General features: G+C 46.7%; 2 protein-coding genes and 2 long non-coding RNA genes across 5 annotated transcripts in view; all 4 read left to right on the top strand.

The window, feature by feature from the left end:
• soga1 (suppressor of glucose, autophagy associated 1) overlaps positions 1–13,463 on the top strand; it is a 35,484-nt gene extending 22,021 nt beyond the window's left edge. The window contains exons 5-24 of one of the 2 annotated variants that reach the window (XM_053848537.1): positions 785–844; positions 2,356–2,523; positions 2,586–2,736; positions 2,800–3,337; positions 3,455–3,737; positions 3,806–4,018; positions 4,971–5,099; positions 6,368–6,460; positions 6,590–6,820; positions 6,895–7,008; positions 7,067–7,234; positions 8,647–8,799; positions 8,874–8,990; positions 9,220–9,269; positions 9,336–9,459; positions 10,090–10,641; positions 10,702–10,969; positions 11,033–11,236; positions 11,307–11,623; positions 11,678–13,462. In XM_053848537.1, coding sequence (XP_053704512.1) covers positions 785–844; positions 2,356–2,523; positions 2,586–2,736; positions 2,800–3,337; positions 3,455–3,737; positions 3,806–4,018; positions 4,971–5,099; positions 6,368–6,460; positions 6,590–6,820; positions 6,895–7,008; positions 7,067–7,234; positions 8,647–8,799; positions 8,874–8,990; positions 9,220–9,269; positions 9,336–9,459; positions 10,090–10,641; positions 10,702–10,969; positions 11,033–11,236; positions 11,307–11,623; positions 11,678–11,824 — 4,080 coding nt within the window. In that variant the 3' untranslated portion in view covers positions 11,825–13,462. Of the gene's footprint in view, positions 1–784; positions 845–2,355; positions 2,524–2,585; positions 2,737–2,799; positions 3,338–3,454; positions 3,738–3,805; positions 4,019–4,970; positions 5,100–6,367; positions 6,461–6,589; positions 6,821–6,894; positions 7,009–7,066; positions 7,235–8,646; positions 8,800–8,873; positions 8,991–9,219; positions 9,270–9,335; positions 9,460–10,089; positions 10,970–11,032; positions 11,237–11,306; positions 11,624–11,677 lie in introns of both variants that reach the window. The other variant, XM_053848536.1, reaches the window with a different exon arrangement.
• Positions 13,464–16,897: 3,434 nt separating this feature from the next.
• Positions 16,898–17,625, top strand: LOC128749191 (galactose-specific lectin nattectin-like). Its single transcript, XM_053848538.1, has 4 exons — positions 16,898–17,052; positions 17,112–17,246; positions 17,301–17,412; positions 17,478–17,625. The coding sequence occupies exons 1-4, from the start codon at positions 16,990–16,992 to the stop codon at positions 17,540–17,542; spliced, it is 375 nt and encodes a 124-aa protein (XP_053704513.1). The 5' UTR covers positions 16,898–16,989; the 3' UTR covers positions 17,543–17,625.
• A 1,907-nt stretch (positions 17,626–19,532) lies between these two features.
• On the top strand, positions 19,533–20,155 carry LOC128749192 (uncharacterized). The gene is made up of 4 exons (XR_008412906.1): positions 19,533–19,575; positions 19,656–19,715; positions 19,801–19,947; positions 20,027–20,155. It is a non-coding gene; the product is annotated as an uncharacterized LOC128749192 (long non-coding RNA).
• A 5,142-nt stretch (positions 20,156–25,297) lies between these two features.
• On the top strand, positions 25,298–25,846 carry LOC128749193 (uncharacterized). Its single transcript, XR_008412907.1, has 3 exons — positions 25,298–25,369; positions 25,568–25,647; positions 25,746–25,846. It is a non-coding gene; the product is annotated as an uncharacterized LOC128749193 (long non-coding RNA).
• The last annotated feature ends 440 nt before the right edge of the window (positions 25,847–26,286 follow it).

The following is a 26,286-nucleotide window of genomic DNA, read 5'->3' as shown; positions in this document are numbered from 1 at the left end:
AGTGGGAACGTGGAGCAGCACAACATGGCTATTTTCCATGTTCACAGGTCTTCATTGTTTGTGGATCGCTTCCTGCCCTGTATTTATAGTTGGTCACTTTAAAATAATGGTCTGAACTGGCTGTAAGACTGGCGTATTGATCCGGGAATTTTAGGCGATTGATAAGATGTAGGTGAGCCGATCAATTCTTGTTGCTGACTGAGAAAGACTGAGATGGAGGAGAGTGTCCAGAGAGAAGAATAAGTAGTGAGATAAAATGTTAAAAATGGTCAGAAAACCGTGAGTTCAAGTGTGGCACTGCACAGAAAAGGGACTGAAGTGACTGACCAGAGATCCTAATATAATCTTGTCTAAAATCTGTGAAAAGGTCATCATTATTCAGATTTTTCTTTCCTCTTTTCCTCCTTTCCCCCTCCATTTCTTTCTTTTGTTGTCAGTGGTCCATTGCAGAGGGTAGGCTGTTTCCATGGTAACGCACTGATCCAGCAAATCTTGGGTGCTTGGACTGCTGCGTGCCATCAGTTTTGACAGCGTATGGTGTTTCTAATGTAGTGCAGACAAATTTGACCTTCATATTCCTGCTTTAAATTTCAGCGTTACTTCATGATAATTACGCATTAATACAAGCCAGTTCAGCTGCAGTAGACGTGCTGCTGCAGAGATCACTGGCACAATGACATAACTGTGCATGTGAGTGAGTGATCAAGGTCATGGCATTTGTCTATCGTAGTAGACAAAATATAAGGAGCAGAAGTCTCATCTCTTCATGTCCTCTCCTTCACAGAACTCTCAGAAGAAAAGGGGAGCCAGACCCAACAAGCCTGAGAAGAAGCTCGGCTCACAGGTAACGGAGAAGATGAAGGTCTGACCTTGAATGTGACTGATCCACTGAACAATTATATGCAAGTGGCATGCGTTTATTTTGAATTTAAGATGTAGAAGTAGTAGAATGATGTGGTGACACTGACTTTTGACAGGTCAAATGAGTAAAAAATGATAAAAAAAATGGATCTTTTGACTTTTACATGAATATGACAAGTGTGATTAGAATAGAATAGATGGATTCATTCATAAATTTTAAATTTGACATGCGTTCATGTGTAAAACTTTTAATTCTTGGACACTTATTATTCATATTTTCAGCTTGATAAGTTAGCTGTTTGTAGCTGGAGTGGTCATGTGAAGCAGCCTGGTGGCTGACTCACCCAACACGGTTTTGCTTGAGACTCTTACGCTTATAAATATAACCCATTATGAGTGAAGTGGACAAAGATCCTGGCTCTTTTTTGACAGGCCTACATATGCTCTTTCCTCGTCTCATAGAAATACCCTTACTGTTCTTACTGTGTTCTTTATGAGACCACAGTCCTTTGTACGTGCCTTTCTGTCTCTTCTGACTGTGACCCGTTTCCTCTGGGAGCTACATTGTATCTGACCAAACAAGCTCACAGCACTGTTGTTCATGGTCATCATTAGTTTTGTCATGCCCTTCTGGTTCTGTGGCTGGTCCGTCCTTCATTACATAATGTGACATTGCTTTTTCATTCATCTTCCACTCCCATCACTGCGGGCCCCAGTTGGTATAACCGTCGCACTAAGTAGTGTTAAATATGACTAAAAAGCAAAGCAGTTTTAGCAGAAACTGTTTTTGAGACGCAACCAAACTTTTATCCAAATCTTGTGGATCACTTTTTGTTTTTCAAGTGTATTGTTGAATCGCTGTGTTTAAGCAGTAACTACACATTAAAAAAAATACTAAAGGTTTTCAATTTCCTTTTTAATGTTTAGAAAAAAGGCTCTAAATTCCGAAACCACTCCGCTGAGGCCTTCACATGTGAGACAGATGAGTTGTTTACTCCAGCATGAGTAGCAGGTTTAAAAGGCACGTTGTAGTCGGTTCCGAAGCTGTGAGTAAGGCAGCGTGCACTTCCTCACTTACTGCCTCTTTCCATTCATCATGGCCCCACAGTTGTGACTTACTGCCCAGATTTCTCTCCTTATCATCCCAGTGTTTGTATATAATAAAGTGAAATGGTTTAAAAACAAGAAGACGTTTGTTGTTGTGGTCGGAAAATGCCTCAAGAGGAAGAACAGACCACGACTCTGACCTCATTATTGGTAATTAAATGGTGCTTAGTCATGGAACTTGGGTTGGTTTTCTTAATAAAACAAGCACAATAAGGCTGAGCTGAAGGTCTGCCGACTTTTATAGGAAGCTGTGAGCTTGTTTTTCCTTCTTAAATGAAAGAATGAGCTCATTCTTTGGCTTGTTTCACTCGACACTCGTCTTTTGACCTGAAATGATGACACAGACATGCACCCTCCGCCTTCACGGTCGGCTTGTCTTCCCTCCAGGAGGACTGCTCTGATCTGAAATGTCAGCTCCACTTCGCCAAGGAGGAGTCCGCGCTGATGTGCAAGAAGCTCACCAAGCTGGTGAAGGACAGCGAGTCCATGAAGGAGGAGCTGGCCAAGTACCGGTCCCTGTACGGAGACGTGGACGCCTCCATCACTGTGGAGGAGGTAAGTTGTCGGGAAGGCCTTGAAGCTGCTGCCACAACTTCAGCTGTGATCTCGTTCGCCAGGTCGCTGACTCCCCTCACACCCGCGAAGCAGAGGTCAGAGTTCACCTGAAGCTAGTGGAGGAAGAAGCCAATCTGCTGAGTCGCCGCATCGTGGAGCTGGAAGTGGAGAACCGAGGCCTGAGGGCCGAAATGGATGACATGAAAGTCCAAGGTAGATCTTCATCTTCTCAAGCTGGGCTCTTGTGGAAGTCTTTATCAGTGTATCCCTCTGTAGATGGTCCTCAGGAGCTGTCGGCCGTCACTGGTGGCCCTGGAAGTGGAGCCATGGTTCTTGGCAGCAGCTCCTCATCTGAAAATGTCATGGAGCTCCAGAGACACCTCCAGTTCGTAGAGGAGGAGGCCGAGCTCCTGAGGAGGTCTCTGATCGAGATGGAGGAGCAGAACAAGCTGCTGATGAATGAAATCAACCGCTACAAGTCGGAGATCCCGCCGCAGACGTCCAACCTCTCATCCAGTTCGCTGGTGACCCTCACTGACGGGCTTCTCAACGACAGCCCGATCCGCTCCATACAGGAGGCGGCGGTGCTCATCAGTCCGGACCTCCATCCCAAAGAGGAGGAGCTGCGAGTGGCCAAGCTGCAGATCGGAGAGCTGAGCGGGAAAGTCAAGAAGCTGCAGTACGAGAACCGGGTGCTCCTGTCCAACCTGCAGCGCTGTGACCTGGCGTCGTACCACGACTCGTCCTCCACGTCAAGACTCACCCTGGAAACCGATGCTGAGGCTGGAGACTCCGCCGAATGCCTTCCCAGCAGGTCTTTATATCTTTTTTATCGCATTTTTCTAGGAATCAAACTTGCTTTAAACTCAGATGTTCAGATGTATACGTTATCTCCGATATCTCAATAACAGTTTCTCTTTTCGTTCCCCAGTCCGCCGCTTCGAAAAGAACCGGTCGGCGGAGAGAACGATGAGCAGAAGATGAAGGAGGACAGTGTTGATGCGACACTATCCCTGCTGTCTGGGTGCCTGAGGCAGAAGGACCATGATGCCTTGCTGGCCATGAGAGACCAGGCTCGCTTGGTGTCGACCGCGATCCAGCTCCTGACCTCCCCCGAGTCCACCTGCCTGTCCGCATCATCCCTCTACCACAAGGTCTGCAGTAATGACGCGACAGAGCCCGGCGACTTGGACAAGCCTCCAGCAGCCAACCAGGTGGGTTTCTTTTCTTCACCAATGATGAGCCGTGTTTTGTCTTCACGAAGCAGTTTTTCTGTCCTCAGATCAATGAACTGTCTGACCTGGCCGACTGGCCACTAGTTGGCGCTCTGACCAGCCGGCTCCAGGCGCTGCACGGCCAGCTGCACAGCTTTGTGGAGTGCATCGATTCTCTCGGCACCAAGTCAAACGGAAGAGACCCTCAGGTGGACGGAGCTTTGACCTCGCCCCACCTCCCTGCAGAGGAACCCCGGACGCTGAGCAGGGCTGAGGACAAGGTAAGAGAAAACCTCTCCCTCTCACTCCTGTTTGGCCACGTGTCAGTTCTTTGATTTCGCCCTGCAACTTTGTTCAGTATCTAACAACACCCACTTTACTAGTCTGGCTTAGAACATCCTGTCTGTCATCAGCATGCTCCTGAATTTCACCCGATATCTCGAAGTTCTTGGGCCTCAAATGGAGCCGCGGTTTTCCTCCCCATCACGCCTTCTATCACGCATGTAACTTCAGGTTGTTACAGGAGTTTGACGTTGATCACACCGTGACATAGTTTCATCGCCACAGAACCCAAAATCCAAAGTCATTCTCGACTTCCAAAACACCGAGCTGCACCGACCCTTTTGTTTCGGGACCCTCTGTTGTCTGAAATTGTGTAAACTGTCTCCTTTAAATGTAAATAATGTTCAGTCTCCATTAGAGGCCAATTCTGAGTCCCAACCCCCTCCACTCCCCTTCTCCCTCCCCTTTGTTTTTTTCTTCCCTCCTTCTCTTTCTAACCGCATGGGCACCATAACTGTCTCCCCACCCCCCGCCGCACCTCTCCTCCCTTCATCCGTCTCTCCTCCTGCTGCCTGTTGCTATGACGCCTCATTACTTCTGTCTTTCAACTGTCTAAATCTTCATCTTCTCCCTGACCCCTCCTCTCTTCTCCATGCTCTCCTCCCGCAGCCGCTCATCGTTTCCTCCATCCTCCTCTTCTTCCTCCTCTCCACGCTGTCCTTCTCCTCTCTGACCAAACTTTTTTTTCTCTACATCCTGTTCTGCGTCTTGTGAGCTCCATTTCCGTCCGTCACACGAGCCGTCAGCCGCCATCGCGTCCTTCATTGTTGTCGTCTCCTTCTGTTGATTTCATGGTTCTTTTTGCTCCGCGACATCTCCTCCCTCCCTCTTTTATTTGGTCGAATGTTTGTTTATCCCTTTCTTCATTAACTTGCCCATGCACGAATGCAGCAGCCTGATTATAGGGAGCCAGAAACCCAGACTGGAACAGAAGAGAAGGGCCCAGCAGCCAACAGCCAGACTCAAACACAGGAAAGTGGACCACTGGAGCTGGACCGGGAGGACGGACATGGCGGCCTGGTGAGTGGCATCGCCTGTTTACGTCAGCCCAACATGGACCCATCCGAGTGTAGCAGCTCACTTCTTAACATCGCAGGAAGAGCTGACCTTTTCCAGGTTTGTCTCCCATGGTAACCGCTGCATATTGTAGGGGCGTCTCCCGCCAGGACACTGAGATAATGGTGCCTTGTGTCTGGAGCACCAATGGGGAAGTGGAAAAAACAAACGAGTTCAGGTCGACATGATGATTTTGAAACTTTACTTACTTTAGAAGTTAAGCTACATTCAGGGTCTCAAACATTCTGCCTCCGAGGTGCTAGTTTGTAGCACGTCACCTGGCAGTTAGTCACCGCGGGAGCTTATAAACTCACAACATTAGTTTGACGCTATTGATGTCACGGAAACGCTGAAGATAGTAGATTAAAAGTCACGCTTTCCTCGCCCATAGAGGATGAAAAAAAACATGCGAACTGCAGGCCAGAGGAACCTTTTGTCCTGCAATGCATGCTGGGAGAACTCAAGCTAGCAAGCCGATTTTTCTGATGTCAGGGTGACTCCAGATATGACTTGAAATTCCAAGGAAAATTTAGTGGTTTACATTTTTGTTCTACTCAGCAAATCATGTTGAGCCTTCACATGTAATAAGAACTCAACCCACTCAAATTCTCAAGTGGAAACAATGCGTCCTGAGGCACGAACTCCAGGCCGCCAGGTCATTTTATGTGACAAGATGGAGTGGACTGAGTCGACACTCATCTCAACACAGTCTACTGTGTGGCAAAAATGTTGAGTTTATCACCCACATGGAGAGTGTGTTGAAGCTTTGTGCTCCATCTGGAGACTCCAAAAACTGATGTGAACTGAAGGGAGTGAGATGAATTCTGTGCCCTGAGGAGGAAACCAGAGATGCTCTATGCTGGAATAAAAGAAGGCGGCTGTTCAGAAGACAAGTAGAATAAATGCTGCTTATGTTTTGGGGTGTGTTAAATTATATTTTAAATAAAGTCCCACTCTTCAAAAACAAAACGATGGATGGCACAAATAGACAACAGTGGGGAGTAGGTGTGAGGTGAGTGAAGGGGCATTCATGGTCCAGTGGCGGGTCGATGGAGTGCGCTCACTCGGCTGAAGAGAGAGCTGAAGAGTGGCTGGACTGGTGTTGCCGCAGACGTGTGACCCAAGCGTCTCACGGTTCAGTTGAAGCTCCTCAGGTGTTTTTATCTCTGATTCCATCCCGCCTGCGCCACAATGATCTCACCTTTGACCCTGACCGATCCACTCTCCTCCAGGGCGTGCAGTCAGGTGACCTCCAGGTCCAGCTCTGTGATGACGGCGCCGCCGAGGCTCAGAAGGAGATGGAGGTCACGCTCCGTCTCACTCAGGTACTTTATGCTGTAGGTCAGCGTGCGAGTATTTCATAGTTTTCCTACACCGGATTAAAATGCTTCTCAAGAGCGATAAAGGGCTGTAGTTGTAGTCAATCTGGCTGTGTGTTTTCTTCTGTCCTGAAGCTCCAGGAGGAGCATCAGAAGGCTCTCCTCCTTCGGGACTTCCAGCTGCAGAGTTTGGGCCTCCAGGCTCGACTTCAGCAGAAACTGTGGGGCCAGGAGAGAACCCTGCTCCTGCAGGAGTCTCAGCACCTCAAACAGGCCTTGTTGCTTCTCAGCCTCAAGCTGCGCTGCTTCCTGAAACAGTGGAGGAGGGGCTGCAAGAAGGACTCGGAGTGGAGAGACATCCTGGAGGTCAGAGGAGCGCAGGTCAGGTCTTCAGCACCTCATCACGCCATTTTGTTCATTTGTTTTCTTTTTTACTTCAGATGAACAGCCTGAAAGATCTTTATCTCCTGCTGGAGGAGGACAATCTAAGCCCCGCCCACCAGGTGGAGAAGAAGGCTGCGGCCGACGAAGTACCTCTCAGCCCGACTATTAAAGTAAGTCACATGGCGATCGTTGTTAAAGCACCCGCGACTGACACGGTTCTCTCCCTAGTCGAGCGCGGTGAGCTCCACCTTGGCCGACCTGAGGGTGGCGCTGCAGGATCTGAGCGGTGAGCTGCGTCAGGAGCGCCAAGGCTCTCAGGAGCTGACCCAACAGTTCGCCAAGGCCAAGGCCTCGTGGGAAGTGGAGCGGACAGAGCTGAAAAGCCTCATGTCACAGGTGAGACGGCGCTGAATCCTCCGGGTCGAACGCTCCCGGGTCCCCAGTGTGGAGGCTTCCTCTCCTCAGTCTCTTATTAGTTTTGACATCATCAGGGTCACTCTCCAGACCTGACGAAACCCCCTCGCCTTCACTCGAGGTCCGTCCCAGCAGCAACTGTCATTCGACCAATTAAAAGTCTGGTAAAACTGCCGCGCTGGAAGGAGGCGGATGCAAATCTGAAAACATCTATGAAAGTCATTCATGAGCCGTGTGTGGTTTTTGGAAAATATCTCACATGGTGAGGCCACTCTTCATCTGTGGCTGGACTCGGTGGAACGGACTCATCCGTCTTGACTCTCCACTCCAGCATCCTCACCAGCCCTCCAGCGTTCAGTCGAGCCTTCTGCTGTCAGAACCGGAACAATGAAGTCGTCCGATAGGATGGATTTTATTCTGCGTCACCATGGCGACGGGCCAACAGCTGGGGGAACGTTTTAAACTCATGCTTTAGTCGCCACTGTTTCTCTTTCAAAACACATCTGACACTGTTAAACCACTTTGTGCAACTCACCCCGCCGTGTGACCTGAAGCAGACGCCCTCTAGCCCCGCCCACTTTAACAGACATGGCATCTTCTTTCACTTCATTCCCACCTGATTCCAGATTCCTGCCTTTAGCACTCGATGGAAAACAAATAAACCCACCAGCACAGCATGCACCACCCAGATTATAATCCCTGCTCTGTCATCTCCCATGGAGCTATGATCTGAGCAGACAAAGACTGAAATTAGCACATTGTTTATGGGCGAAAAACATGTTAACTTAAGTTAAAATATTTTTCGGACCTTAAGTGATCCCTGCTGTTTCAAACGCTGTCTGTTCATTGGTTGACACAGGGATGGGATTCATGGCTGGGGCGGGAAAACATTTTCATCTGGCTCTGAAGAACTGCCTCCTCCAATATGTTTATTTTTCCTCAATGTCAAGTGTGGTCGAATGTTCGAGGCGACGCTGTTTGGATGCGATAACTCGACCACAACCTGAGACGTGCAACCTTTAAGCCGCAATTGAAACAAAGTTAGTTCAACGGTTTACTGTTGTGGAGCCAGCTGCCCTCAGTGTCACGGATGAAAGCTCGGCCCGCTAAGACTCAGCATTTAGGAGCAGCCGGCGCTGCCTGTGTGTAAATAGACGGCCTTCGCTCCATATTTGGGCACCAGTGCCACGAAGTGAGACGCAGAAGTGGGTGAGGATTGATGGGTTTGGGTGTGTGTGTGTGTGAGTCTGCTGCCACAGAACCAACACCAGAGTTAGTGTTAGAAGTGGGGGGGCTCTGAATTTAGAAAATTCAGTTTTTCTGGCCAGATAAACACCAAAACATGACACTGAAATGAGATTTTTTAAAGCTTCACTTGACCTTCTGCTGTCCAGCTCGAGACCAAACCTGGGAAAACTGGACCGGCGGTGTCTGCTCCTGATGCACAGGACCCCTCTGACCTGAAGGTCGCCCTGAAGAGGGAGCGGGAGGAGCACCAGCACCTCCTGGCTGACTCCTACGCCGCTGTGATGGACCTCACCAAGCAGGTGCAGGACGGGACTTGGTCTGCGGCCGGACACGAGTCGCTCCCCGACTTCACGCTCTTCCTGTTTCCCACCAGCTGCAGATCGGAGAGAGAAACTGGGGAAGGGAGAAGCTGGAGCTGCTGGAGAGGTTCAGCCAGGAGAGGGCGCAGTGGGAGCAGAGACTAAGGGAGGCCACGTCCCAACAGACCAAGGTGAGAAGAAGCTGCAGGTCTCAGCTTGTTCAAGGATTCAGAACTGTTAGAAGCATCAGGAGATGTTAGATAAACCTCCACCTTCCAGTCGTGATTCAGCTCTTTAAATACACGTTTCAAGAGTGTTTAAAAAAAAAAAAAAAAAAAAGTCATTAGGAGCCAGCGGCTCATTTTAATGCTAATGTGGATTTAAAAGTGTTCTTCACTGACAGCTCTTATCTCCACGCAGTCCAAGTCCTCCGCCGACCCGGGTGTCTCTAATGGAGCTGGGTCACCGAGGTAAGAACGCGTGAAACCACTCTGACATTTGCTGCAACTCAAGTCTTCTTTTGTGGTCTTCAACAGGGCCCCGTCGACCGAAGACGCCAGCAGAGGAGCCGTGCTGCTGGAGAAGATCAAGCTTGGAGGGACGTCGGGTCCCGACCGTCGAGAGAGCCGGAGCAGAAACTGGACCACCCTGACAAATGATGTATGCTGCGCTTAATGAAAGCCAAAAAAATATGACTAACACCCCCTCCCTGTCGCTGCGTTTTTCTTCATAACCCCTGTATGTGTCTCCACCAACCTCGGGGGAGGACACGGCCCTCAACCCCGTCTCCTGTGTTTCAGATCACTAGTGCAGGGTGGGATTCGAACCCTGGACCTCTTGCGAGGCCACAGAGAACCGCCAGTCGGTTGCTCTCACCACTGCACTAGATCACTTTCACACTTGACGTTTTCGTCCGCTCGCATTTAACCTTCACACTTTAAAACTTCAAAGTATAAGACTGGCTGGGTCTTGAACCCACGACCGCCTGGGGCATTGAGGAAGCAAGAGTGAAGCTTCAGAAAGCCAAACTATCTGGAGTTTGAACCGATGTCAGCCAGTAACTGGGTGTTTCCCCCAGTGAACTACAGCTCCAAGTGAACTGCTTCCTGAGTCACATGGAGGTTCAAAGTTAAAGGAGAAATTTAAGACTTTGGAAGGTGTTTGTGTTCAAACCGTGTTGCCGTTTATCACTGCGAACTGGTTCAATTGATTTTTTTTCCAATGACAGACTTGAAGACACCACACTGACACCAACACACTTCTAACAAGAGTGTTTATTTTCCTCTGCAGACTCCAGACATGAAGGACACCAGTAAAACCTGGGATGGTCCCAGCAACCTGCTGGAACCCGACCTGGAGTCGGTTCTGAGAAGCTACACGGCTCCGGACCGCACTGGCATCCGCATGTACTTCAGCCCGCCTGCCGTCCGCCGCATGGAGCACCAGCGGAGGAGCCAGGACGGGGTGGAAACAGAGGCCATGAACGGGGTGGTGCCGATGACGTCAGGCGCTGGGGAGACACTGACAGACGCACCAGAGGTTCTGCAGGAGCCTCCGGTGTCGTCTTCCTACGAGCAGTGGCTGGGTTCTCTGTCCACGCAGCACCGGGAGCTGCTGGAGAGCAGGGGCGGCAGCCTCAGCCCCGCCCCCGGCCTCATCGGCAGCAGCTTCACAGGCTCGGCGAGCAGCTTGGTCGACGGCATGGCGTCCTCCTCTGCTTACCACGGGTTGGAGATCTCAGCCAACCTGAGCGACGACATGAAGGAGATGACCAACTGTGTGCGGCAGGCCATCCGCTCCTCATCCCTGGAGAGGAAGTCCAGCAGGGAACTGGGCAGCCAGGTGAGTGCTCCCGGCCGAGTGAAGCCAGACACACCAACAAGACGTCACCCTCGCTTGCAGACGCTCGGCGTGTCCACCAGAGCCACTCAGACGGCCACCAAGTTGGTGAGCGTCGGCCTGCAGACCGACATCCTTCCCAGCGGCCGGGGCCCTGGCCTGCACTCCAAAGCCTGGTCGCCTCGGCCCACTTCCAGCACCACGTCCCCGCTGGCCTCCGCCCGCTCCCGCCAGATATCCACCTCCCTGGACAAGGTCCACAGCCGGATAGAGCGGCCGTGCTGCTCGCCCAAGTTTGGGTCCCCGAAGCTGCAACGCCGGGTGTCGTCAGGTGAGACTCAGACCGAGAGACGCTGACTGGAGCAGAGACTTGACTCATCTGTTGTTGTCCAAGGATCCACCTCCAGGCTGGACGGAGCCTCTTCCAGGGAGCGCAGCGTGTGGAGCCTCCAGCAGAGACCCGGGGGCTCCGCCTGGGCGCGGTCCACCACCACCAGAGACAGCCCCGTCCTGAGCGGCCTCACCGACGGCCTGACCAGCCTCTTCAGCGTGGTGGAGCACTGTGGGAGCACGGAGTCTCTGTGGAAGAGTGACGGAGGTTTGTGGCACGACGGCGCCCCCCAGCGGTGATTGAAAATCTGTTGACGGTCTTTCCTGCTCACCTTCAGGAGCCAGTCAGACCGCCAGTCCCGCTCGAAGACCAGCTCCAGAGTCCAGCACGCAGCGATATGGAGGTCTGGTCCAGGAGTTCATCAAGAACGGGGCCCTCGGCGTGATCGGGGGGCTCAGCGGCACAGAGGAGCCCAAGACCGAATGTTTGCCCGGTGTAGTCGGAGGTCTCAGCGCCCTGGCGGGATTCACCGCCGGCAGCAGCGACAGCGTGACCAGGATCGTGAACAAGCGCTTCATGAGGCAGACGGCTGGCGAGGAGATGGTCTCTATTTTGGGGAGAGGGAAGGAGACGGTGACCAACGGCAGCGCTGAGGTGAGATTCAAGCCTGTCGTCTGGAGGACCAGTCGGTAACGTGTCTCTCCGCAGGACGCACCGTGTGACTGCGCCGGCCAGGTGTCCTGCCACTCCAGAGCGTCTCGAGCCGCCGCCCGTCACCCGCTGGCTCACTGCAAGCATCGCCAGCTGGAGTCCTCGTCGTCCAATGAAGACAAGGGTGACAGCTGCACCGAGTGACGGCACTGCCACCGACACACATCCTGCCACAGACGCGGCACACTGCCAAACAGTACCACACAACGCTTGCATGCTGCACACACCAGATGCGACCGAGGACACTGAAGGAAGGGACGGCGCAGGAGACACTGCTCAGCTGCTCTCAATAGGAGCCGGTGCTGGAGACGCTGGCTGAGGACGCGCCTTCAACTGGACCTGAGCTCAGTCGCCACACTCGCCAACACTGGGAACAAAATTCACCACAGGAATCAAGTTTTCTTTTGTGTGTAATGATGAATACGACCATGTTCCAGAGCCGGATTTCTGAGATCTTACTTCCAGTCGCCAGAGAACGACGGGACTGACTGAATTTTAGGGAACAGTGGGGATTTTAATTCCACATGAATCACAGATTTGGGTTAGAAATAAAACCTCTGTCTGAGTCGGTGCTTCAAGTTTGGCCCCCAAACCACTCAATGAGTAAATACACCTAGTTAGTGAAGAGACCACCCTGCTGTAAATATCCCACCAGGTTTTCTACGTCCACATCCAAGTGCCTGTCGCCACCAACTGGACCCGACACACCAAGCCCGTCTCTTTATTTGCACATTGACTGCAGAGGTGTGGGCAGGACTTTTGTATACAAACTAACTTATGTGTTTATAGTTCGGCGACTGACGTCTGCCCGAGTCGCTGCATGCTGTTTTCCGAGCGCGTGCTCCAACAGTCTTTTTCTAACCGCCACCGCCGCGACGGGAAAAATCTCTCAGACCAAACAGGAATGGGACGTGACCGCACAACCTTACGAATGTCAACTCGCATCACGCTCACCGTCACAGGTCCGACCTGCAACAACAGATCGATGAAGACACACGAAAGCACAAGGGTCTGCGGGGGCTCACACCGAGACTGACCACGGAGGAGCAGACTCGTGTAGCAGGGGAGAACCGTCGTCTACCTCTTTGTCATCCCACAGGTCTGAGGCGAGAGTAGCAGGCTGCGTTTCCTTTGTTCAGTGCCTTTTCTCGACCAAGATGTCCGAGGAAAAGAGTCATCTGGTTTACATGAGTTTGTTTGGACAGAAATAATCCTGCGTCCATCAGATCATTCCACAGCGGTCTAAACCGTTTCACGTGACACTGAGGTCACATGATCGAACCTGCCTCTGCCCGCCCCTCAGGTCACTTTCACACTCCCACCTCTGCTCACTAGTGTTTGGAACGTCACTGAAACTCCTTGAACTGTACACGTGTTGAACCTCTCTTGATGGAACGCTGGCGCTGAATGTCTTACAGCGGCTGCCGAGGTACAGTAGGTGGCGCTCACCACTCGGACAGTGGCTCTTCTGTATATAGAGGTGCATTTTGATGCCAACTGTGTGGATTTTTTTTTAAAGGTCGGGGTTTGTTTTGTTTTTTTAAATCTTGGTTTGGATCTCTGACCACTGTAGCCTGTACATGATGTAACTGCCTCCTGTTTGTCATAGAACGCACTAATAAACGTCGCACACCCAGCTGGTCTCCGAGTCTCATCAGATTCAGTTCCTCACCTCGAGCTTTGGAGCAGTCCTGGAGGGGCTCAGCGTGGAACCAGCGAGAAGGAGCAGTCATCCTCAACAGCCTCTGAAAGTTCCAAAAATACAAATTTATCGTCCAACATTTCCATCATTTAAACCTCTTCAGTGGCTCCTCCACATCTCTACTGAGCCTTACACCTCAGCAACAGTGAATTTACTGTCAAAGCTGCTTTTTTTTTTTGCTCCACAAGGGGTGAAATGCATCACTGAAGATCTTGTCTCCCAAACACAGAGCACATCACGTTCTGTCTTCATGATCTATAAACTGCATTCAAACCAGACACACAACACACTCTTGAACTACACACCCACGGCACAAATATCCTCTTCAGCAGTCTGAGTGTCGCGGCACTGACACGTGTAGGTGAGGACAGGAAGTGACCTCACTGTAGCGCTCTTTAAAAACAATGAGCCACTTCCTGTTTTGACCAGTAAAGAAATGCTGGGTGGAGCCTTGAACTATCATGATGAGAAATACATAAATAAAACTAACAATTATTGTATTGGTAGTTAGTTGGAGACAGTTTTCACATATATATATATATAATAGATTTTTTAAGTTATTTTATATATATATATATATATATATATATATATATATATATATATATATATATATATATATATATATATATATATATATAATAGATATTTTTTAAGTTATTCTTAATGTCGCACAGTTTGCACGTTCAGTCCAGAAAACTAATACTTAACTTTATTTATATCTTTTATTTTTTCATTAATATTTATTTTAAGTTTCCTCTTTTTTTCATGATTATTTTTTCCTATTTTCTGTTAAGAGTTTTTTAAAGGTGCATTTCTCTTTATAGTTTTAATGTTTAAAAAAAAAAATGATTTAGAAGATATCATCTGATATATGTAATTTTACAGAACCATAAAAGAAAAAATAAAAACCCCATGCATGAATGTTTTTGTAGGATGCATTTGTTAATGTATTATTCAAAGTTTCTTTCATTTTTTTGTTTAAAAAAAAAAAAAATTAAACAAAAAATGAAAGGAACTTTGTATATATATATATATATAAATAATGAAATGAATGAATGAAAATATAAAATGAATAATATAATATAAAATGAAAGGGACTTTGAATACATTCACAAATGCATTCTCCAAATACATTCACGCATGGGTTTTTTATTTTTTCATTTATGGTTCTGTATCAGTACATATATCTGATGATATGCCAATGAAGGGTTTTATACTTTTACACTTCACGTCACCAGCCGCACAGTTTGCACTGTTGAGTCCAGAGCACTAATACTTAACTTTATTTTGGGTCTTTTTAGTTATGAATATTTATTTTAAGTTTCCTCTTTTTTCATGAGAGTTTTTTAAAGGTGCATTTCTCTTTATAGTTTTAATGTTTAAAAAAATAAATGATAGAAGATACCGTCTGATATATGTAATTATACAGAACCATAAAAGAAAAAATAAATACCCCATGCATGAATGATATATTCTAAATTTTTCTATTTTTCTAAAACATTAAAACTATAAAGAGAAATGCACCTTTAAAAAACTCTTAACAAAAAATAGGGGAAAATAATCATGAAAAAAAGGAAACTTAAAATAAATATTCATGACTAAAAAGACCCAAAATAAAGTTAAGTATTAGTGCTCTGGACTCAACAGTGCAAACTGTGCGCCTGGTGACGTGAAGTGTAAAAGTATAAAACCCTTCAGACAAATATATCTCCGGTGAAGAAAAGAACAGCAGGTAGTTCGTGGACAAGCAGCAAACTTCAGTGCCTCAGGCGCCTCACTGACCTTCAACAGGGGCTCGGCTGCAGAGAGTCGCGGCTGGCAGCATCTCCGGGGAGCAGGGTGGCTCAACACAGCGAGGTCAGCCGGGGCAAGAGGGAAGAGAATCACACTCCCTGAACCAGTCTGGACGAGCACACAACCCTGCCAAAAAAACTGACATGGAGACTTTCAACTGCAAAACTATATTTGACCACCAGATGGCGGCATTGTACCACTTAAAACTGAAAACCAATCCCAGAGAAATCCGCCCCATCTTTTGCCAATGTCATCCACCTGCCACTGAAGATCTGACAGCGAGTGCTGACTTGACTGACAGGTCGGTGGCGCCGCTTCATCTGGACGACTTGAGAGAAAAAGGCTGGAAGCAGTTCAGCCTAGTTAATATTGACCCAAGTGATGTTTGACTGTCACACACAGAGAGGTTTGGAAGGCAACAGGCAGCTGATCAGACTGGGGCTTTGATATGAGCTCTGGAGGAGAGGAAAGCTTTTGATCAGAACTCTGTACTGGATTAGATTAGATCAATATTTCAATAGGCAATATACAGGCCAGGCCCAGCCAGACCTGAACTTCAATGACAAGTATGACAGATGATATACACATACAGAAACACGTATGAGGAGAGACGTTTCTGGATCATTATTTGTTTTGGGAAAAATATATCATTTTTCATTCCGGAACATTGAGGGTTTTTTCTCTTGCCAAACCTTTTGACCTGGCTCCCAGGACTCAAACCCCAAATATTCTGATCAATATGAGACTGTATATGACATCACTTGATGATTGTTAGATAAAGCAGAGACTCCTTTGAACGACTAAAATATTAGATTTTTGTCCCATTTTTTTCCATTCCATCATCAAAAAGATGAAAATGGTCTTCTTCTATCAAGAGTTGCAAGTTGCAGTTCAAACAACAAAGTTCCAAGTGGACTCAGCGTCAGAGGACGTCGCCTTCTATGCAGCACTGACTCCCCAGTAAATCCTGGCCACAAACAGACGCTCTTCTCCAAGCCTCTCACCGATGCAGGAGCTCCAGCCGGAGCAAAAAAAATCTTATCTAAATGACTTATGTCGTTGACTTTCCCAACTGTGGGACTAATAAAGACCATCTAATCCTCTCATCAAGTCACGACTTGTTAGTTTTACTCCCTCAAGTTACCATGGCAACATCGCGGCACACAGATTTGCGGCACGCTACAACCTCAGTCAATCAGAATTCATCCCAGAACAGAAGCGAGGAGGATGAACCGACTCAATCGACTTTGCTGTCTCACTCCTAAGAAGCCTGAATGCAAAACTGTCTCTCACTCGCGCATCACTTCAAACATTGGGCACTTTGTAGTCTGACAGAAGCCAATCCTCCACCAGATCAAACAACCGACTCCTCATGTCCTCTGGACATGGGCAAACAGAGAAAGCGGCCTCTGTGTGAACCACCTTCCGCAGCTATATGAAGGCCTCTTCTCCTGCAGAGCTCATCACACAGCTACAACTCCGGACGGGGCAAAATTCACAAGGTGGGCTGTCTTTCCCTCTCAGTCGAAGCGCTTCATTCACTCCGGTTTGCTCACCAAACAGATGGCGTCCAGCCTCTCCTTCATTGCTTGCCTCTGCTTGGCCAGTGGACTCTGGATGGGAGCTGTTGTGAGTTGCGCTTGTTCTCTTCGGTATTACGTCTCTTTCCTCTGATTCACCCATGTTCCTCGCCTCCACAGGCTGCAAATGGTTTGTACCTCACGTTGCACCGTCAAACACAACAGGTCTGTCACCTCTGACTCGCCACCTCCTCTCTGAAGGTTGTAAGAAGGTCTGTCCCGCTGGATGGATGCAGTTGGAGAACCGCTGTTTTTTGTACCGGGCTGAAAAAAAACAATGGGCCGACTCTGAGGTACGAGTGGCGAGTCAGCACTTTGCACTTCAGCCTTCAAACTGACTACTTCTTCCCAGCTGGAATGTGTAAAAGACGGGGGGAACCTGCTGTCGCTGCACAGCCAAAAAGAGTACGAGTTCATCAGAAATGCCATCAAAACAATCACTGGGAGCGACACGCGTGTTTGGACCGGCGGCTACGACATTGTGAAGGTGAGCTCCACTGGCTCACGCTTCTACAGATGCCTCAAAAACAACTGATTCCAGGAGGCTGAGTGGATGTGGACCGACGGCTCCAAGTGGGACTTCACCGCCTGGGGTCCCGGAGAGCCCACCAACGGTCAGAAGGTGGAGCACTGCATGGAGCTCAACTATTTCGGTAACTCTTTCGTCTCCTTCCACTGTCGTCGGCTGGAGCTGCTCACCACATCTCCTGTGTTGCAGGTAAAGCCAACGACGCCGGCTGCCACAACCTCAAGCCCTTCATATGCTCCAAAAACTCATTTTGACGCTCCGCATCATGACTGTGTCGCATGATGTCACGCCCCATCACTGACATCACTGCTGGACCACCCACCCCGCTGTTCTTTCCAAACAATAAACACTGATTCAAGCACTCTCTGGGTCTTTTTTATGAAGCAGTGGGAACATGAAAAACATCTCTTATATCGACAGCTCGAGTCATGAGGTGGATGTATATTCAATGACGGCATGCTTTCTTGTTGGCATCACATCACTCTGAAACAAATCTTTTCCTCAAAGGCCACACAAAAGACAGATGTCTATGCCAACACTTACAGACTCCCTCTGCTCATATGCTTCAGTCCGAGTCGTCTGTTGACTGTGAAATGAGCCAAATACAGAGTCAGAGGAAGTCGGTCCACTTTGTCAATAGCTACACTTAACATCCAATGAAAAGTCATGTGGGAAGGCGAAGCAAACTGCTTTGTCAGACTTCCGTTTTTCAAGTGCCATTTTCTCAAAGTCGACATGATTCAAATGCAACCGCAATCGACGTCGAATAACATTAATATAATAGCTATACAGCCGAAGAGCAGACGGCTGGTTTCTCCATTCTCGAACATTGAAGACATAAGACGTAGTGGCAAAAACTGAACACCAGAGGGCATCATTGGAAAGCTTTTCTTTCCTCCAGGACTTAAAAAAGGTAGAGAAAATTATGCTTCATCCGAATCACGTGATGCGCAAAAAATGGAGAAGAAACGACCTTTGATGCTGTATGGAGCCCTGGAAGTGACATGCATGTGTTTTTTTTTGGGATGTGGCATGCATGACTTACATAATGTTTTTTTTAAATCTCAAGATACAATCGTAAATGTCAGCGCATGCGCAGCTGCCTCTCTGGCAAAGCATTTTGTATACGTCCTCCTGGAACCACTATGTGTCCCATGGCTTCGTAACTGTACCTCAACATTGTCAGTCACTGTCTGCAAGTCTGTGCGCTTTTAACACTCAGATCAAGTGCCTTCTACTCAAAATATTACCATATGTGGCTAAGCTATACGTATTACGCGTCCCTGGAAGCCACATGCATGACTTTGTTTTTTTTATCCTGAGATAAAAATTATCTCGAGACACAGATTATCTTGAGATACCTGTTATTTCGGGAGAAAAAAAATAAAGTCATGCATGCCACGTATGGTATTATTTTGAGTAGAAGCCACTTGATCAGAGTGTTAAAAGCGCACAGACTTTGCCGTCGGCAATATTCTGACTTGCAGACAGCGAATGACAACGTTGACGGACAGTTACGAAGCCATGGAAGACATAGTGGTTACAGGAAGTAATCGTTTCTTGAGATAAAAATTATCTCGAGATAACTGTTATCTCGGGTTAAAAAATAAAAAATAAAGCCCTGCATGTCACATCCAAAAGAATAAACACATGCATGTCACTCCCAGGGCTCTGTAATTTGGAATTAGTTTAACAATCATTTAAGAATGAAATAAACAGCTCACAAAGATAATTCCGCGCACAGCTACGCCAAACTGGTTCAGATTTTCGAAACGTTCAGAATAACCGTGATTGACAGGTGGTCACTGTGTTAACTTACGATGGGGTCAACAGTTCCGGTTCCGAATCATTAAACCCTTAAATGACAGATGAACAATGTGTCATTCAAAACAATGCGAGAACAGCGTCTCTAGGTGTGATGCACAATATTTAGTGGCCTATACATGTGTCATCTGAATACAAGTGTCAGAATAAAAAGCATTTTAATATTTCATTGATATTTCAATGTGATCATTTTAGGTTCACTCATATGAAAACTATTCTCCAGTCCATCAAAGGAGCATATATGATGTTTACAGATTAAATATGTAGATTTGAGTTGAGGAACTGAACAGGTCTGTTATTTGAGAAGAACAAAGTTGGTGTGAATTCTGTTGACTCTAATGTGCATTTTTGATGTGTAATAGACATTTTTTTTTACAGTCAAAAAAGCCAAGTATATAAGGACGAGCTCACACGTCCAGAGATACAACAACTGCATCACTGAGTTGTCTGCCAAACCATCAAGGTTTGTAGTTTCACTGGATAGCGGTCCTTTAGTGAAGTAGCTGCACAACTGAATAACCACACTGTGTGATCTCATTGCAGATGCCGTCAGGACTCAGCATCATTGCCTTCCTCTGTGTGGCCGGCGGATTTTGGATCAAGGTTAATGGAAGTGAAAGACTCTTTGAAAACATACTTTTCTGATTGATCAAAAAATGAAAAATAACGTTTAACAATGTGTTTTCAGGCTGCACGTTGAGGTGGTGACTGTCATTGCAACTTGAGGAAAAGTTAATGTGGAGAGACGGCACCCACTTTGACTTCAAATACTGGGGTCGTGAGGAGCCCAACAATGCCCGTGGAACTGAAGACTGCATGGAGCTGAACTGGCTGAGTATGTATCGACAATTAATGCTGCTATTTGGTCTCTCTCAAACTTCAAGAACTTCTCATGATCCCAACTTTAATTCCAGACGCCCCCAACGACCACCAGTGCTACCACAAGAAGCCCTACATGTGCCCCAAGCCTCTGTGAAGATCCTTCATTCCACACTTGACATGAAGCGTCAGGAACAAGAGCTGATTTAACAAATTAAAACTGCATGAACATGCTGCTCTTATTGTTGTCTCCACAATATGTCACAGATACACAACAACTCAAGCCTGATATGAGGACATTTGATCACATTTTCAAGGTCAAGATCCACCTGATTATCACAGGGAAGGAACATCTCAGGCTGTTGCAGGTTACAATTCTTTACCTGAATGTCACATGCATGTGAGCAGATGACTGGTCTTTCTTTCATCGCCATCCTCAGTTTGAGCAATGGACTGGGGATCGAAGCAAATGCGGAGTAATGCATGAAATCACTCTGCTGCATCTGTGGGGTGTAAACACAGACTACAGTCAAGTTCATGATCATTCGGACTCCATCTTCACATCTACATCACTGTCACACTTTTCCTTTGTAATAAAGTGCAACCAGTTTCTCTTCTCGTCCTGGTAAAAGAGCTTGATTCTGTCTACCATGCTCAGGTTGAACTTGCCTACAAATGCAAATATACATTGTGGCAACTGCCATAATCTAAGATCTTTTTTACAAATGTTCCAGGACACTCATTTTAATATTTGTGATAAAAAGATTACAAAAGTGACTTCAAAGCAGTCCATTTTTCAAGTTGAAGTATTTTCAATACATCGCTTCGATGTTTTGCCTCCTGATTTGTATTGAAGGTCTTCACACAACGCATACTGTTGACCTTTTTCTGATGTCAATTCTTCCATCGTATAACAACGTATAAGAAAGAAATGAAACACTTCAACTGGTTCGGCCAGACAGGTAACCCGAATGATAATGAGCCATTGTTTGACAGGCTATATTTTAAATGACGCTTTGAAATGCCAAGAAAAGAGAGGCGACAAGTCACAAGGTCTTCTGACAATCCTCAGGGGAGAATATCAAAGCACCCTGACACAGCTCTCTCTGAACTCCTGACGCTCTCCAGCAAAGGTAACTAAACCACATGATCTGATTTCTGGTTTTGATTTAATGCCTCTGCTTCTCCTCATAGGCAGGTGATTTTTTTTCATGTAAATAAATAGGTGGATTTTGTTCACAACAGCTTTTGTAAGTATAAAAAAACAGAACACTTGCAGACACAGGCGGGAGCAGGAAGGCGGGGAGACACAAATGCCATTCCCATACTCCTATCGACTGACTTGGTGTTGGATGACTGCGTTGCAGTTTCCTTCGTAACACAGCTGAGCTGAGCTTGAGGGTGAGACAATAGTTCAGGGATTTCCACTGAGGATGAATCAGGAAGAAAGGTGATGGGTAACAGGAGCAAAAGGCCTGGCTTTACACAGCCCAAACAGTTCAAAGTCAATCTATTATGTCTCCACAAATTGTATACGTATTCAAGACCAATGATGTTCTGAGAACACTTCCTGAATCATAGTCGACTCAACAAAGAGGCTCTGACCATAGAAAGCAAAACACTCACCCCTGCTCCCAGCAGCCTAATATAGCCTTTAGCATCTCGACACTCACCCAAAAGAGTAGTTTTCAAATGGTGCTTACCAGATTACCATGTAGCGAAGGTGGAGTCACCGAGTCGGGAGCATCGTGCCTTCCACACAGGTGGCTGCTTCGATCTGGATCATAAAGCCAATGTCTGGAACTGACAGTGAACATGACCTTGATGACTTGGAAACAGACCTGTAGTCGAAGACGAGAATAAAATTAACCTGACAGTAAACAATGGCGGTGTCAATGACTGAGAGAAGCCTGTCTAAGGTCCATATATATATATAAAAAAAATAAAAAAATAAAATAAAATATATATATATATATATCTTCCCACTGACATTGTTTGTATTATTTCACTTTCACCTGTCTTTAAACAAACTTCCGTGATGACACTCCCAGGATGATGAGGAATATGGAAATGGTAATGAAAGTGTTGAAAGACAAGCCAAACGTTTGATCCCGGGATCATAATGTGCCAGAGTATAAGGCTATATTTTAAATACCACTTTGAAATGCAAAGAACATGGAGGCAACAAGTCACCAGGTCCTCAGATGATCCTCCACAGGACAGTATAAAAGCACCCTGAAACAGCTCTCTCTCTGAACTCCTGACTCTCCAGCAAAGGTAACTAAACCACATGATCGGTGTCACCCACTTCTGTCCCAAATATGAGACTCTGTCCTTTCACAGATGCACGGCTTCACTCTCATCGCCATCCTCTGTTTCAGTGGTGGACTCTGGGTCGGAGCCCGAGCAGGTGTTTGTCTTAAATGTAATATTTCTGTTTTCAATCCAGTGTTTTTGCTTCTCCTCACAGGGTGATGAAGGTTTGCATCTACTCTCATGCTTAAGTTGGATGTATGATGCCAAAACATGGGCACAAATGAAATGATTTGTTCTCTCACTGAGAAGTATTGAGACACACAAGTCATTCAATATTGTTAAACCCTTAAAGGTTGCTGTGCTGATGGTTGGACCAAATTCGGTGATCGCTGCTACCAGTATGTTCCCACATCGGCAGACTTTGTGACTGCAGAGGTACTGTGTTTTTCATAAATGTACATGTTTTAATTCCCCTCTCTCCAGAGGCCAATGACTGGGCCTGTCTAAGGTCCAGTTTTCTGCCCCTTATTTAGGCTGACTGCATCAGCAAGGGAGGGAATCTGGTCACGGTTCGGACTAAAGCTGAGCTGATTAAGATACGAGAATACATCCGAAGACTAACTGGAAAAGACACAAGAATCTGGACCGGAGGTCACGATGGAGTTAAGGTCAGTGCACTTGTGCTGCAGATAAATGAGTCGAATGTGCAATATCTTCTAATTTTTCCAGGAGGGAGTCTGGATGTGGACTGATGGTTCCAAGTTCGGCAGCCCTCCCTGGGCTCCAGGTCAGCCAGACAACTGGAAAAACAATGAGCATTGTATGGAGCTGAACTTCAGACGTAAGCATTCTTTACCAAGCCTTTTGGTTGTTGAGATTTAAATGGAAGCATCACATCTGTTCACATTTCTCATTGACAGGGGCCCTCAATGATTTTCCTTGTCACACGAAGCGAACATATATATGTTCCATGCCGCTCTACGGTCGTCGGCCGTGACGACAGTGACAAACACAGACTTGTCTGTCTCATGCAAATAAAATTCTGAGCATCCAGCGCTTCAGTCTTTTTTTCTCCATCCGTGAAATACATGACTAAACATGTCTGAAAAACACAAAACAAGACAGAACAATTGCATACACAGCAGAGAGGAAGTTTGTCTGTTGGAGAAGTGGATTCAGGGCTGAAGCTAACGTACATTCATCCTCTTCTTAAAAGTAAATAGCAATTGATGGTACCACATCACTGACCTTTGAATGGTAAGATGGTGCATGAAATTTGAACAGCAAAATAAAGGCAGAATCTTCGAACCCGGATTGAAATGTGTCAGAGGATGGACAAGTCACAAGCTCCTCTGACGATCCTCCACAGGACAGTATCAAAGGCAGGATAACAGTTGGTCTGTACCCTGAAACAGCTCTCTCTCTCTCCCTCTCTTTGACCCAGCAAAGGTAGCGAAATCACATGATCTGTGTCACCCACTTCCTCTATGTTTCCACACCAGCAGACTTTGTGATGACTGCAGAGGTACTTTGTTTTTCATAAATATTCATCTTTTAATTCCCTTCTCTAGAGACGCCAATGTCAGTCCAAGAACCAGTTGTCTGCCTCTTATTTAGGCTTCCTGCATCGACCGTGACCATGTGTGTCTCCTAAAAAGCCTGTCCTCCATAACAAATAGATTTGCCTGATTCTTGCCAATAAAACTCTGAGAATCTGCCTCTTTTGCATTTGTGTCTTTCTCTCCAATAGATCTTTAAAGACATGAAAGACAATAGGTTGAAAAACATGGGCCAGTTTTAACCCTGTATGAACTGCATTTCCATGGTTTGAGTATCAGGAAAATCTAAATAAAAATTGTGAAATAAGTCTCAGAGATCAACACTGCCACAGTGAGCACACGCCTCAAGAGGGCATCAGTCTTTAGTTGGCATTAATAAATCCACATGTACTGTCTGACTCACCGCACAAGAATGAAGAAAACTCACACCTTCATCGATTGGAGCGCTGATGTTCTCTTCCTCCCTCACTCGTCCTTGCTGTGGACAAGATGCAGTTTTGTTCATCCAAGTGGTGCTGCTCTGTTGGGTGTGCAGCACAATGATGGTGTTTACTTGAGTGGAAGCAGCTCCAGTGAAGGTGGATGCAGTGATTTGGGGACCAATCGGCTCCTGCGATGTAGCAGTTTATGTCATTGAAAGTGAGTGAGAGTTGGTTCCCGCCTGGCTGCTGAAAAACATCAATACATGGTATATGTTAAGAGGACAGGCAGGACAGACAGAGCTCCTGAATGATGACACCAAAGTGGGATTAAAAGACAATTGTAATTTCTGGTAACACATTCGACTGGGAAAGACATTTTCTTGCTTGCTTATTTCCTGTTTGTGACCTTACAGGGGACAATATAGTCTGGCTTAACCAGAAACAAATCATCACTGAAACATGTCGCTCATACACACATCCAGGGGTCACCAACCTTTGAGCAACCACGAGCTACTCTGAGGGCACTGTGTGAGCCGAGGGGCTACCATCGATCAGTACACACTCCAGAAATCACAATAAACAATGGACGACAGACGATATTCCTCTTAAAATACTTTAGCGCTGAATTTTCACAATAAATACCAATGGAGTTCCAAAGATAAAAAAAATAAATCTAACAAATTCAAGCATAATAAGGCTAAGGTTGTTACATGAAAATGTCATACATAATAAACACATTATATAATTCAATATATACTGTGTATATATTCTTCCCACCGATATTGTTTGTATTATTTCACTTTCACCTGTCTTTAAACAAACTTCCGTGATGACACTCCCAGGATGATGAGGAATATGGAAATGGTAATGAAAGTGTTGAAAGACAAGCCAAACGTTTGATCCCGGGATCATAATGTGCCAGAGTATAAGGCTATATTTTAAATACCACTTTGAAATGCAAAGAACATGGAGGCAACAAGTCACCAGGTCCTCAGATGATCCTCCACAGGACAGTATAAAAGCACCCTGAAACAGCTCTCTCTCTGAACTCCTGACTCTCCAGCAAAGGTAACTAAACCACATGATCGGTGTCACCCACTTCTGTCCCAAATATGAGACTCTGTCCTTTCACAGATGCACGGCTTCACTCTCATCGCCATCCTCTGTTTCAGTGGTGGACTCTGGGTCGGAGCCCGAGCAGGTGTTTGTCTTAAATGTAACATCTCTGTTTTCAATCCAGTGTATTTGCTTCTCCTCACAGGGTGATGAAGGTTTGTATCTACTCTCATGCTTAAGTTGGATGTATGATGCCAAAACATGGGCACAAATGAAATGATTTGTTCTCTCACTGAGAAGTATTGAGACACACAAGTCATTCAATATTGTTAAACCCTTAAAGGTTGCTGTGCTGGTTGGACCCAATTCGGTGATCGCTGCTACCAGTATGTTCCCACATCGGCAGACTTTGTGACTGCAGAGGTACTGTGTTTTTCAAAAATGTACATGTTTTAATTCCCCTCTCTCCAGAGGTCAATGACTGGGCCTGTCTAAGGTCCAGTTTTCTGCCCCTCATTTAGGCTGACTGCATCAGCAAGGGAGGGAATCTGGTCACGGTTCGGACTAAAGCTGAGCTGATTAAGATACGAGAATACATCCGAAGACTAACTGGGAAAGACACAAGAATCTGGACCGGAGGTCACGATGGAGTTAAGGTCAGTGCACTTGTGCTGCAGATAAATGAGTCGAATGTGCAATATCTTCTAATTTTTCCAGGAGGGAGTCTGGATGTGGACTGATGGTTCCAAGTTCGGCAGCCCTCCCTGGGCTCCAGGTCAGCCAGACAACTGGAAAAACAATGAGCATTGTATGGAGCTGAACTTCAGACGTAAGCATTCTTTACCAAGCCTTTTGGTTGTTGAGATTTAAATGGAAGCATCACATCTGTTCACATTTCTCATTGACAGGGGCCCTCAATGATTTTCCTTGTCACACGAAGCGAACATATATATGTTCCATGCCGCTCTACGGTCGTCGGCCGTGACGACAGTGACAAACACAGACTTGTCTGTCTCATGCAAATAAAATTCTGAGCATCCAGCGCTTTGGTCTTTTTTTCTC

The sequence above is a fragment of the Synchiropus splendidus genome, chromosome 18 (assembly GCF_027744825.2).
Source record: "Synchiropus splendidus isolate RoL2022-P1 chromosome 18, RoL_Sspl_1.0, whole genome shotgun sequence".
NCBI classification, from domain to species: domain Eukaryota; kingdom Metazoa; phylum Chordata; class Actinopteri; order Syngnathiformes; family Callionymidae; genus Synchiropus; species Synchiropus splendidus.
The sequence above is the reverse complement of the archived record's forward strand: the minus strand, read 5'-3'. Positions and strand labels throughout refer to the sequence as shown.